This window comes from Molossus molossus, unplaced genomic scaffold (genome assembly GCF_014108415.1).
Source record: "Molossus molossus isolate mMolMol1 unplaced genomic scaffold, mMolMol1.p scaffold_m16_p_2, whole genome shotgun sequence".
Lineage (NCBI taxonomy): Eukaryota > Metazoa > Chordata > Mammalia > Chiroptera > Molossidae > Molossus > Molossus molossus.
The window spans coordinates 110,848,030-110,862,073 of record NW_023425355.1 but is presented as its reverse complement, the minus strand read 5'-3'; the positions used below and the strand labels follow the sequence as shown (position 1 = coordinate 110,862,073).

At 36.9% G+C, this 14,044-nt stretch overlaps 1 protein-coding gene across 2 annotated transcripts in view; it reads left to right on the top strand.

The window, feature by feature from the left end:
• The window catches only part of MAOA (monoamine oxidase A), a 75,807-nt gene extending 63,326 nt beyond the window's left edge, over positions 1 to 12,481 (top strand). The window contains exons 10-16 of one of the 2 annotated variants that reach the window (XM_036271180.1): positions 1,581 to 1,634; positions 6,118 to 6,175; positions 7,343 to 7,440; positions 9,086 to 9,197; positions 9,404 to 9,460; positions 9,649 to 9,796; positions 10,492 to 12,481. In XM_036271180.1, the coding sequence (XP_036127073.1) occupies positions 1,581 to 1,634; positions 6,118 to 6,175; positions 7,343 to 7,440; positions 9,086 to 9,197; positions 9,404 to 9,460; positions 9,649 to 9,795 (526 nt within the window). In that variant the 3' untranslated portion in view covers position 9,796; positions 10,492 to 12,481. Of the gene's footprint in view, positions 1 to 1,580; positions 1,635 to 6,117; positions 6,176 to 7,342; positions 7,441 to 9,085; positions 9,198 to 9,403; positions 9,461 to 9,648 lie in introns of both variants that reach the window. The other variant, XM_036271179.1, reaches the window with a different exon arrangement.
• Positions 12,482 to 14,044: the final 1,563 nt, after the last annotated feature.

Below are 14,044 nucleotides of genomic sequence, written 5' to 3'. Positions count from 1 at the left end.
TTCCTCAATAAAACATTGAAGAAACTTACAGGATAGTTGTCCATATGGAAGTAAGTCAAAGAGGTTATTTAATTCTCAACTTGAGATTCGACAGAAATAGCCTACACTAACTGCCCTTTAGAAAAGGAGCTGTAAAAAGCAGCCAAGATCTAAGAAGTTTTTTTAGCCAAATGATTTAATCTTTCATCAGATATTGGTGATTTTCATTGAAATAATCACATAAGTCTAAAATGATTGATTCTTGCATAAACCTAAAATTTAACCAAAATCATTACTAGCAAGCCATAACAAAAGGTGTTAAATCAAGCAAAAAATGTTATTTCCCATAAAGTACAATAGTTCAAATTTCTTAAACAACTTCCTCTAAAATACTGTTCTCTGGATTAATGTAAATATGTTTTTATATCTTTGCTTTCTAAAATGATCTCAAATAACAGCTCTAAAGGAATTGCTAATCAAATTGAGAAACAGTTTAATTTGGGGGTGAGAGAGAGGATGAAATACTTGTTTTTAGCCCTTTCATTTTCAGTCCTGATCTACTTGTCTTTTTTGTCTAGAACAAAAGAAATACAATTTTTAAACATTTTTCAAATGGAGGTATCATTGTCCCTTAGCTTATTTGGATTTAAAAAAGTGTTTTCTAGTAGTAGTATAATATAACTAAGGATGTCTTATCACAATTTATTTATTTAAAATATATATGCAATTAGTAATATTAATATAACAAATATAGTCTGTTTGATTAAAGGGAAGCAGACAGGTTATAACTGAATTTTACTGAGTTACTAAATTTGGGGAATGTACTAGGGAAGCCAACTCAAAGATGAGATATGGGTGCAGGAGGTTTGTTGGGAAGTGCTCTGGGAATCACTACCTGTGCAGAAGGGAATAAATCAGGATAAAGCAGAGGAAGAGATTGGTTTTCAGTGTTGATCCAATGGAGGCATAAGCCATCCATCCCACAGTGAGCTCTGGATCTGGATGATCCTTCAGAGGTATCCTGCACTGAAGCAAGGAGTTAGGTCTTATACCCACTGCGCTCCTGCGCTAGTCATTCTGGGGGGGGGGGGGGGACAAGGGATCTTGAAGCAGGCAGTTCTCTGCTGCAGAGTGGAATTGCTGGAGAAGGATTCAGCTGTGAGCTGTGGGCAATGAGTGCTTGGTCCTGAAGAGGAATCTGGCTGGCCCATCATGGCATCCAATACAGATACTTATTTATATTTGTTTTTCTAGCTTTTATCAAGTATTTGACAGAAGGCAATAGTCATTACCAGGATAATCATTTAATGCAACATTAATTTTTCAGACATTTGATTTCCTACTATATGCCAAAAGCTGCCAATCTTTCGGGGTAAATATTAAATAGGACGCCATCTGTCATTTAGGAGCAACAGCTCAGCAGAGGTTTTGGATACAGAGGCAGACCGAAGACAGCATGGCATTTGTTCTAGTAGAGGGAAATATTGGGAGGGTGTGGGAGATTTTATTAATGCTCAGTATATGGAGGCAAGAGCACTTCAAAAGAAGAGGCAACTCAAACTGTTGTCATATAATTGTTCAAATGTAACCTCTCTCTACAGCTTCATTCTTGCTCGAAAAGCTGTCCAACTAGCTAAACTCCAAAAAGACCAAAGGTAAGAATTTACTTCTGAAACTTATGCAACAGGTTAGCTTTATATTGTGCATGTTGCGCTAACAGTATAATAGCATTATGAAAAACAATAATTCACTAATATTCTCAAAATCCTAATAAATCAACTTTTTTTTTGTATTTTACTACAGCCCCCTCGACACAGTCCTTCCCCATAGGCATATATTAATTTTGTTTTACATATTTTTATTTTACAGTGGTTGAGATGCCAGGGTTTCCCTGTAAGATAGATGGAGAAAAATCATAGCAGATGTTAGCTGTGAAAAAAGTTTTAGAGACTCAGACCTGATCACTGTGCAAGACCTTTATCCCTTTACTAAAGTTCTCTAACATGCACTGTTTCTGAAAAGCAAATCCATACATATGTGTCTGAACCTGTTTCAACTTACGTACATAAAAGTGTTCCCTTTTATTAGGGGAATTATCTAGATTATCTAAGACATAGTTCTGATGTTACCTTCTCAGAAGAGATTCCTAGTATAAAAGAATTTTAAAAAATTAAAAAAATAAAGACAATGGATCTTTCTTTCTTTCTCTCTTTCTGCCTTGTATTTTTGTTTCGTGGTTTTTGTTGTTGTTTGTTTTGGGTTTTTTTTATTTGTTTTGTTTTTGCCTTGGAATCATTTGGTCAAATAGAATATTTTCTGGAAACAGTAATTTAGCTGCTGGGGGCTGCCTCTGAGAATTTCTGAACTTCCCCTTTTGCAGTAGCTTTAAATCCTTTGTTAGCTTTTGAAGAGGACCAATACACACACCAATGTATACTTCTCTCTGCACTTAATTTAAACATTAAACAACAAATTTATTAGCAGCCCTTGCTTTGAGAATTACTTGGATGACCTTGGAAGTCAAAAAAAGGCTGCAGAAGTACCTACATTAATTAGCACATGGATTAGTTTATTTAAGCTGCCATGACATTTGATGTCAGGAAGGGAACTATTTTAGTGTTCACCTACTCACTTGATAGAGGAAGAATTGTAGGTCCAGTAATGGGAAATGATTTGGCCAAGGCTCTGCATCTAGCTTATCACAAAGTCAGGAATAGCATCTAATGCATACTTTCTTTCATTACAACACACACTATGCTTGACATTTTCTTTTGGATTTCCTGCTTCCCTTTCTTATTAATAGTAAAATAAATACCAGCCTGGGTATAGACATTTGGTTATGATTCCAAATAATATCTGAACTTCTAAAAAATTTTTATATGGCAAAACCTTTAGAAGTCTGAATACGTCGTTGACTGGAGCAGCAGTTCCCAGAACCGACTGCATCAAAATCTCCCATAGGATTTTTGATATTGTGTGCACGCGCGCGCGTGCGCACACACACACACACACACAGAATGGAATATTACACAGCAATAAAAAGAATGAAATTTTACCATTTGTGACAACATGGATGGACTTAGAGGGTATTATGCTAAGTGAAATAAGTCAGAGAAAGAAAAATATTGTATGGTTTCACTTAGTGGAATCTGAAAAAAACAAACAAACAAAACAAAAAAAATAATAGGAACAGAGACCAAAAGAATGGTTGCCAAAGGGAAGGGGGGTGGGGGATGGGTAGAAAGGGAAAGGGGAATGTAGTCAATAATATTGTGATAAGTTTACACAGTGATTTCTAGAATTAGTGGGGTGATTACATTTTAAGGTATAAAAATGTCAAATCACTATATTGTACACCTGAAACTAATATAACCAATATAAAATTATATACCAACTGTACTTAAATTTTAAAAGAGAATATTTGGAAAATATATTTTTCTGAGACTGATAGATTATGATTAGGTAGGTTAGGGGTGAGGCCTGAGTATTTGTATGTTTTAACAAGCTTTTCAATGATTATGATGAACAGCCAGGTTTAGAAACCACTGGGTAAATTCAACTACAAAATTATTTACACAATGACCTCTTTTGGCTATCATTAAAATATGTTCTATCATTTTTATTATTTTTAAAATTAATTTATTTATTTTTGTTACAGATGTTTCTTCTTTTTCTCCCCATTGATACCCTCCTCCTGATCCTGCCCCATCTATCATTTTTAGAACCCACTAATCAGTCAGTTCATTGTTCCAACATCCTTGTGTTACATACTTTTCTAAAAATTTTTAATTTTAATGGGAAGAAGGAATGGGAAAGATAATTTTTTGATATATTTGTATGAACTCATTCCTGATTCAATAATATGAAATACAGTAAATAATGACATATTTCTATTATAACTGGTTTATCATTCATGAATGAAAAATTAGCTGCAATGTAGGTTGATTCAATTTTATGTTTCACTGTGTTTTAATAAAGATTTTATTACATGTCCTGAAAATAAGTTAAGCCTCATTAAACTTTTCAGAATGATGGTCAATACCTTTGTTTTCTAATTCATTCAAAATGTTGCATTATTCCTTGTAACCTCATGAGAAGTAGGTAAGAATTAGTCATCTATATCTGTATTATAGAGGGTACCATTCTAGGCTGAGGATGGATTTTGTTTCAATAAATTTGTACTGAGCGCTTACTACAGGTGGGATGCTCAGGAGAGTTGAGCCTCAGCCTTGTCATTAATTAGAGTCATGTAGAACAATTGTCTTAATTGCACTGAGCCCTAACCTTCTTATCTCTGAAATGAGGGCCTTGGATTAGACCTAGGATAATAGTTTTGAGAATTCTTCCAATTCTGCCTTTCTTTTATGATTATTGATCTGTAGTATAAACAGCTCCTTGAAAGGAAACCATAATTTCCTGTCTGTACTAGAACTCAAATCGCCACCTAATGTTGTGTGACATCACCTCAGTAGTGGCATTTGTCTCTCCCTTAAAATGTTGCATGGTAAAATGGTGGCAATAAGCATTTTTTATCATTTCACTGCCTCCTCCTCCTGTCTTAACACTGTATCCACAAGATGGAAGTTCTGAGATTTATGCAAATGGTATAAACATGAACATTTGGATAAATGTATTCAGAGGTACTGGGAACATGTTTTAAAATTATTCTAGCCCTGGCTGGTTTGACTCAGTGGTTAGAGCATCAGCCCACGGACCAAAGAGTTGCAGGTTCGATTCTGGTGGGGCACATACCTCGGTTTCAGTAGTCCCTGGCCCTGGCCGGGGTCATGCAGGAGGCAACCAGTTGATGTGTCCCTCTCACGTTGATGTTTTTCTGTCTCTCCTTCTCTCTTTCTCTCTCTCCCTCCCTCCCACTCTATCTGAAGATAAATAGAAAAATATCCTTGGGTAAGGATTAACAAAAAAATTTTTTTCTCAAGTTATTGGCAACATAAAATTGCCATCTTTTAAAATATGATTTAATAATAGTAAGTATAACCTTCCCTTCCCTTACTCCCTTGCTTCACCCATTTTTGACCATTTGTGTCCAGCTTTTAATGCTTGCCTTACAGATTTGAATTAAACCCTTTGCCACATTTTAGCAACTCTTTTTTCTGTTACTTGTTAGCCTACAACAAATATTTTGGAGCACTTTCAATATTTAAACTACATAAAGACTAAAGAAGGTAAATACCAAAAGTATATAACTACATCATGTGAACCTGTTCCAACAAATCCCCAAATAAAACCATTCATTTCTAAACTGGGTGATTTTAGTAAATTAGAACTTTTACATTTTACCAAGAGTTTTTATGAATTCAAAATATATATTTTCCAAGAAGTACTTAGATAAATTAGTGTACTGATTTTTTTGTGGCTATTTATTTATTGGGGTGACATTGGTTAATAAAATCACATGTGTTTCAGGGATACAGTTCTATAATACATCATCTGTATATTGTATTGTATGCTTGTGTTCTGTGCTAGTCAATTGCATAAGGAATTATGAGGTTAACCAAAGATTATGTTTGAGATAACATTACCTCGTGCCTACTCCCCAAATGCCCTTTGGAGTCCTGTGTCCACAAACCATTCTCTCAAGTGACAGATTACTAGACTGGAATGACCATAGGCCTCTCCTGGTCTAGCATAGTTTATGTTATGCTTAAAAGATTAAATGAGCTTTATATGTTCATAGTATCTGTAAAACATAAATATAGGATAGTTAAAAGATACTGTCATGCATACTACATACTTATAATAGGAATTATTATAGAAATCTACATATTACAGAAAAGTGACTTAGAATCAATCTCTAAAATGACTGGATTTAACTTAAAATAATTTCCTCATTTTAATTGAATAGATATGGTGTTGGGTAGTGAAAGAGAGGCAAAAATGTAAAAAAGAATGAAAATGCTGTTGAATCTTCAAATCAAATAACTGTATTGAGGCATGGAGTTCATCAGATTGCAGAGATTCATGGAACTGTCCATTTTATGTAGTTACAGAAGGCCACTGATTTTAAATTTTCTTTGATAAATCTGGTTCATTGGCAGCAAGAGCCCTGGAATTCACAGTGTTTATTCTATACTCATCAGTTATTACGTCCTTAATATTTTTGGTTCTTTTTTATAGGAAGAAAATAATCTGTGAGTTGTACTCCAAAGTGCTGGGATCTGAAGAAGCTTTACAAGTAAGAACACCCAGCTTTAGTACCTAGCAGGTTCTGCTTTATTTGCTCTAAATAAAGCAAAGCAGATTCTGGTTTTCTAACAGTCTTATGAAGAGAGTATAAAGGGATATGCTTAGTAGAGGATCAACTTTAACAATTACAGAAGGCCATTAAAAGTTGTTGTCAGGTGCAAGCAATTTCTGATATAGTGGTCCCTTGGGCTATTTAAATGTTCACTGAGTAACTGGTATCCAGTTGTAGTCAGAGCCTGGAGCTGCAGGTATTATCTCCAGGGTGGATAAGATCAGTTCCCAGAAGTGATGGCCTGCCCTCCTGCCAATATCATCTGACTGCTGTGACATAAAATTCTAGATATATCATCATTTGTTGGTGAAGGCACCTCAGTACATACTTGACAATGTAACTAAATCTACACTTTCAGCCCAGGTCAAAGTTATACTAATTTATTTTTCCATTAGTAGACTCAATTGACAGCATAGTTAGGAATTTTAGTGCTTTCAATCCACCACTGAAAACAAGTATGAGAATGAAATTTCTTCTGAAGATCCTACCAGATAGCTTGGGGTCTTTTAGGAAATTATCTTTGAACTGTTCTTTCATGTCCCTTGAGAAATATCTTAATCTTCAATTCTCCCTGTTTGATCAGAATGCCTATCATTCACTTTTGTAGCTTAGAGAAGTGGTTCTGAAAGAATCCCTCTTACATACTGTGTTTATCTTCCCTTCCCCATTCTACATGCCCCCCCCATTTTTTTCAGCAGTAATGTGGTGGTAGATAGGGAAGTAAAGTCTGTTATTTAGAGAATCCAGAGATTTGAGCAGACCTTTCCAGGACCTGATTATTGCTGGGATTTCCTGTAGACTTAGGTCTAAAGACTTCAGAATCTGCCTAGAAATTCCCTGTGTCCAGATACTGGAATACTTCATATCGCCCCTAGTCAAGAGTTTGAGAAAGTCAAAGTATACATCTTTAGTTACTTGGTACCTCACAAAAGGCCATTACTTGATTCTGTCACGTTTCCCCTTAAGTGTGATACAAAAACAGGTCCAACTTTTTAAAAAAATGTAAACTTTCTGTTAAAGTAAAATATATAGGAGCCTTCATTGTTGACTAGTAGAATTTCAGCTTTGTCTTTTCTTTGGCATTTTCTCCCCAATGAACTTCAGCCAGTGCATTATGAAGAAAAGAACTGGTGTGAAGAACAGTACTCCGGTGGCTGTTATACCGCCTACTTTCCTCCTGGCATCATGACTCAATATGGAAGGTACTACCCAGACACTTATACTGATTAATACAAGACATGCACCAAACTTACAATATAAACAAAGCTCAATGGGAATTTTAGAAATAGTAGTCAGCATTCCTATTTCTAATATCTTAAGTAGTCAGTCTGTATATTTCTGGATGGCCATAGGAAAATAAGTATGTTGGTTCATAGAACATCTGTCAATACATAGAACAATAGCAGAACACTGGTGAGTATTTCAGATGTTAGCAGTACATGTGAGAATTCTGCAAGCTGCGGTGTCCTCCAAGGGTCTTTCTTGAGTTCAATTAGACATTTAGTTTCACACAACTACTTTGAAGTACTGGGCACTAGTCTACACAGAAGGACATGGGCTAAAAACATCTTGCCAGCAGAGCAGTATCATATTAATCTTTAGGAGGAGGTATCCCCACTGTGTTCAGCTAAGGTGTGAGGAGGTGATAACCACACAGGGTGGGGGAGTCCATCTTGGCCTAAAAACCCAATAATAGGTACCATTATATCTTGTAACAGCCTCATAGGCATAGTGTCCCAGGTCCCTGCAAAGGACATGCCGAGTCACAAGAGGCACCACATTCAACAAAGCCCAGAGTGATAGCCTCCTACTAGGTACTTATAGTCCATGCCAGTCTTCCCAGCCCAGATGTGATTTACCACTGTGGGGCTGGGGGAGACATTTTTAGCACAGGCAGTGTTGCCTGGTAACAAAGATGATATTATACCTTAATTTGGTTTCCAAAGGAACAGAGCTAGAGAGTTAACTGAAGGTTACTGTGTCCATGAAGGAAGAATAATTTATTAACCCTTTCTTTACATGAGGTTTTTATTTGTTTTCTTTTTTAATTAATTGAATCAAATACCCTTTCTTAGTGATAGCAGGATTACACTTGATCTTATCCAAAAGGCTGAGAAGTGATGTGATAGCAGGATTAACTGGAATAGTTATGAAGTCAAAGTAGAAGACTTTAAGATGAGACTAGGATCGGGAATAAAAGAAGCCACAGATTCCTGAATTAGAAAAAGGTGTGACAGTAGGTTGAGATTAAGGCCTTTAGGGTAGAGAAGACCTATTTCCCTGCCCTCATCTAGTCTCCAGGTACATTCATAGACACTAACTATACACAGGTTGTATTTTTAAGGAGACAGACATATAATCACTTAGGTCTTTTCTTTGCCAGAAATCATTTACTCTCCCTGTCTCCCCATTCACCACTACAGTTCCTCCTGACAATACAGGAGTGCCTGCATGGTTGGGGTCTGCCATCAGATGTGATCTCATGCAGAATGCACCCCTATGGAAAGACAATGTAGGAAGCAGAATGGAGAACAACAAGAGACATATAGCAAATAAATTTGTGGATTTAATGCATGTTCTTATATTTCAATTTTGGATGGCTAGGAAAAGGTCAACATCATCTTTAATGATTGATGATCTGACAGCTTGATCTCTGGCTTGAAATATCAGATCCTTGGGTGCAGGACCCAGAAACAAGGAGGAGCCTTTCACCTTTGGCTGAGTTGCATGGGAGTTTTTAAAACAATTTGAGTTATTCTGTATTCTGTGGCGTAAATTAGGGCAGCAAATGACTCCTTAATCCTCAGTGAATTCACAGGTAACTGTGTGACTTCTCTTTCCTTGAAGGGTGATTCGTGAACCAGTAGGCAGGATTTACTTTGCTGGAACGGAGACAGCCACACATTGGAGTGGATATATGGAAGGAGCTGTTGAAGCTGGAGAGCGAGCAGCTAGATCGGTAAGGAAGGAAGCCTCGTCACCCTCCCTCATGAGTCCAGCAATGTTGTTGGCATCCGGTCTTTCTAGATCTTGACACTGATAAATCTGTATGTCTACTACTCTGCCCCTTATTCCACTCAAGGGGCTCATCTGTAGTCAGCAGGACCTTGAATCTGTCAAAACTAAAGAACTTTATTTCATAATACCATTGCCACTTTCTTTCAGATCTTGAATGCTCTGGGGAAGGTGGTAAAGCAAGACATTGAAGAACCTGAATCAGAGGTAAGTTTGGCAGCTTCATCTCTAGACCAGTAACTACATGAAAAATTCATATCTCTTGTCTTCTAACCTCTGATGTAATTGTAGGTGCCACTCTCCAAGGCATATTGTACAATGATTTTACAGATAAGTTTTGCCCCTCCTTGTCAATGTAGGAGTCTTCTGCTAATGATATATATTCATTCATCTAGGATGTTCCAGCTACTGAAATCACACATACCTTCTGTGAAAGAAACCTTCCTTCTGTGCCAGGCCTGCTGAAGATTGTTGGATTTTCCACATCAGTAACTGCGCTGTGTTTTCTGGCATACAAGTTTAGGCTTCTGGAACGATCCTAAAGTATGTTGTGTCTGCTTACTCTTTTCCAGTACCATCAGAAGGAAAAAGGTTGACACATTAATGGTTGTCTCATTAGATTATTGCTAAATGCACTGTATGTAGCTCCTTAGTCTGTGTTAAAGTAAAAACAACTCACAGAGTCACCTCATTAAAATCCATAAAGAGCATGCTCTGTCTTGTTTGTCTATGTAGACTAATTTGTGTTGATTGGTGGAATAAAACCTTGTAATCAGTTTCTTAATTTCAAGTTAAAGTGCTTTTCAGAAATAATTTATATGTACTGTTTTTCTCCCCTTTAACATAAAATGCCTCATGATTACAGAAATGAAGCATTTAACTTTCTGTAGAGGTTAAATAGGTGAAGACCCAGCTTGTGACTGATCTTTTCAGTCCTTAGGAAATGGTGATGTATAGGTCCAGAGCCCAGGGGTTCACAGCTTCTTAGGGTGAGAAGCTCCCACTTTGGATGAGGGAATCATACATGAAAGCAGTGGAGGTAGACCAGTGGCGGGGGGTGGGTATATTTTGTGGGTTGTTGCCTCAGGAATCTCTTGACCACTTCTAATTCTTGCAGAGTTTCTAGACATCTAGTCTCAGTGTTAGTTTGCCTGTATAGTTTCCCTTTTTGCTTCTTAAAGAGAATAGTGTTTACCAAGGCATAATGATTGAATTGACTTTCTGTGACTTTTGTGCAGCTCCTCAGGAGAGCAAAGTGAACTAGTAGCAGGACTATCCCCAAGATGCCTCCCTGACTAGCTCTGCATGAAGCATCTTCTCTTCTTCCTGGAAGATGGCTAGACATCACTTCAATCATCATTGATGATATAACATTCTCTACTGATTTCAAGAAAGCAGTATTTTCTTTTTTTCAGGTAGACCCTGGCTATCTGAAAGCCCATAGTGGCATACATATATATTTTTTCTGTTTTCCTAGCACCATAGTAGAATTAGACAGATCTGTTAACTTAAATATGTCTTCAACAAAGTTACCTTAGAGTAAATGTTAGCATGCCAATTTCTCTCAATTAACTGAAATAGACATTAAACATTTCTTATTGTTATTTGTTTAGACTATCAGACACAGAAAGGCAATCAGAGCTGTATATTATAAATTTACTTACCTTAGTTATTAATTTTTTATAAAAGACATGAAATCGAGTGATTTCACGTATGAAGACTAAGTTCTCTAAGGAGTAATGTGGGCCCAGAACAATACCACCTCTTGTCTTTCTTATTTTAAAAACAGCCAGATTTTTTAAAGCTCCTTCCAAAGGTTTCAACCACAAAACACTTCTTTTCTTAATATAAATATCTGAGGAAAATACCAACACAGATGTGATCAAATAAAGCAGTTAAGATTCAGTGGACTCAAATACACAGGTGGTGGACAGATGGTAACACTTTGTCCTGTATCATCGATGAATGAAAATTTTAAATGAAGTTTCTAGATAGCTGAAACTTACTCTTTTATGTGCCAAAAATTTTAAATAAAAATTGGAAGATCATATCTTCACACAGTATTAAGCAAGCTAGATTTGAATGAATTTTTATTAATGAGGTCAATTATTATATACCTCAATTATTTTACGCTTTTATAATAGAGTGATACCATTGCGTTTGCCCCTCTATAAAATGTCACATGATTGTTTTATAGCTGTTGAGTCTACTGCTTCTTCTGTCTTCTCCCATATTCAGCATTTTATTTAATATCCTAGTTATAACACACCTTAACCTAATCTGTTGTTTTATTGAATGGGAATTAAAGATTGCCAAAGGAAACCAACCCACGTTTATTACATAATTAACCTTATCATAATTCAAAATTTAAGTCATGGCCCTGGTGTGAGGACTTAAGGTATATCCTAAGAGCAAAGAGCAGGATTTATCTGCTGTTCTTTACCTTTCATGTGAAACGTGTTTTAGCTAACTTAAGAGTTTTGGCAATGTCTTGGATATGCTCTAATACATAAGGAGGTGCCACATATACCCAACTGCTTAGAGAAATCACATCCCTCATCTATTTCAGTTGTTTCTGTTCACTTACTGATTAACTCGGTTCTGACACACCTTATGAGAAAGACTTAACTGGCAAGTTTTAATAGTAATCAAGTTGATAGCATATCTACGTCTTGAATGTTGAAGAACTGATTATGTAATTACCTTCTTCTCAAACTTTTAGAAAACCAATTAATTTATTCTAATTAGATCAGCCCTATTAACCTACAGGCTGAGCATCAAAATGGATGTCAGTCCAGATGTGCATAAACATGAAATAGGAGTTGTTGAGAGCTCCCACCTTCTAGAAGATTGCTCAACACCAAGATACCATAGGTCTTTTCTCTAATCCAAAGAAACTAGTCAGTTTAAGCAGCTGAAAGAGCATGGCCTTGTTAACACTTCTGCTTCAAAGTTCTGAATGCTGAGTTGGCCTTACTCCATTGTAAGATCAAGAATTAGATTTTAAAATTTATTGTTTTTGTCACAGCTGTTAAATAATGACTATAATACACTGAAAAAATATGGAAGAACCATGAACTACATTTAGTTGGATTGTGAACTTGGTACCTACTGTTCTGTCTGAAATGTGTCCCATTGCTACATGTGGGAATATACATATGTGTTTGTTTTGCAATTGAAGTACGCTTTTGCCTGTATGGCACTGTTTTATTTGTTAATAAAGTACACTACTACCCCTGACTCAGACCTGGCTTCTATATTTAGTTGATAGCCCCAATGTTAAATGACATCTTATACCAGGAGGTGACAATGAGGCACTGTCCATGGATGATGGTTTAAAAAGCCACTCTGTATTGATTCAACTTCTCACAGTTTGGATTGACTCTCATGTTTTATCAGGGCTTTCTGGGAGCTGATTAAATGCTAGAGTATTGTCTGCCTGGGCCATAATCAGTGTAGAGTCTCATCGAAGCTTCCTCACCTAATTAACTTGTAATACCTTGAGCAAATCACTTTGGTTCTCTGCCTCAGTCTCCTAGTCTGGAAAAGCATGAGTTGTACTTGATGGCTTCTAAGGATTCTTTTCATGGAAGCATTATGTGATTTATGCATTTGTTGCCAGCACTCTCTATCATGTTTGTTTTTCAGTATGGCAGGAGCTAGTCACTCTGCCTTTCTGTATCTTGGTTTACTCCTTTGTCTTAGGTTAAGTTTCCTGGAAACAGACTCTGAGATGCAGAGTCAGGGCAGAAAGTTTACTGAGGACAGCTCTCAGAAATACAACTACAGGGGTAAGGCAGGATTGGGCAAGAGTTGACCTACAAAATAGTTGCAACTGAGGCCTCAGAAGACCTGGGAAGGACCTTCAGAATTATCCCCCACTGAGGCAAAGGGGTCTGGCCTCTCTATCCTTTCATTACCTGTCCTCTAGGAGGGGGTGCTACTTTGGGTAGGAACTGCAGCTATGAACTGAGATCAGCTTACATTCCCAGCAGCTCAGGAATCCAGGGAGGGGCATCTGCACTTTACTCTCCTTGAAAATATATGTTGTCCTAACAGTCTGAGGAAGGGGGTAGTCCCAGAGACGCGGAAGTGGGATACAGACTGACAATCCTCTAAAGAGGGGGGTGGTGGGGGAGAGATAAACCACAGAACTGATATGCATGTATGCATGAACAGTGGACAAGGACAACAAACTGGGGAAAGGGCAAGGAGGGAGGGGGAGGGGGGAATCAGTGGAGGGAAAAGGAGAAACATCTGTAACAAAAATTAATTAATAAAAAAAAAGAAAATATATGTTGTCCTTTCTCATGTAAAAGATGTTGTGGACTTGAGCTTTGGTTTTTATAGATAGAATGTACTTATCCCTGTGAAACTGTCCCTGTTAAAAGCCATCAAGTACAACTCATTCTTTTCCAGAGTGGGAGACTGAGGCAGAGAGAGAACCAAAGTGGTTTGCTCAACTTTCCCTGCCTTTAAAAGGTTAGCACTATTCTTTATGTGGAAGAAAAAAAAAAAAAAAAAAACAGAATTGGAAGGAACTCCAGAAATGTTTCAAATTCTGTCTCAGCGAAGGAGACACCATCTACAATTTACTAATAGAAAGATCAAAGTTGGGGTGGGAGGAGAATGTGCATTTATAAGTATGAGTCCAAAATCTAATGACTTTATGAGTCAGGCAGACAAAAAGGGCAGTAGGCATGATATATTAGGAAGTAGTTAGGACTGTGGCTGACCTGGGGAGTAACTGTCCCTCAGAAATGCATTTATATTAAAATTCCTTTAAAAGAT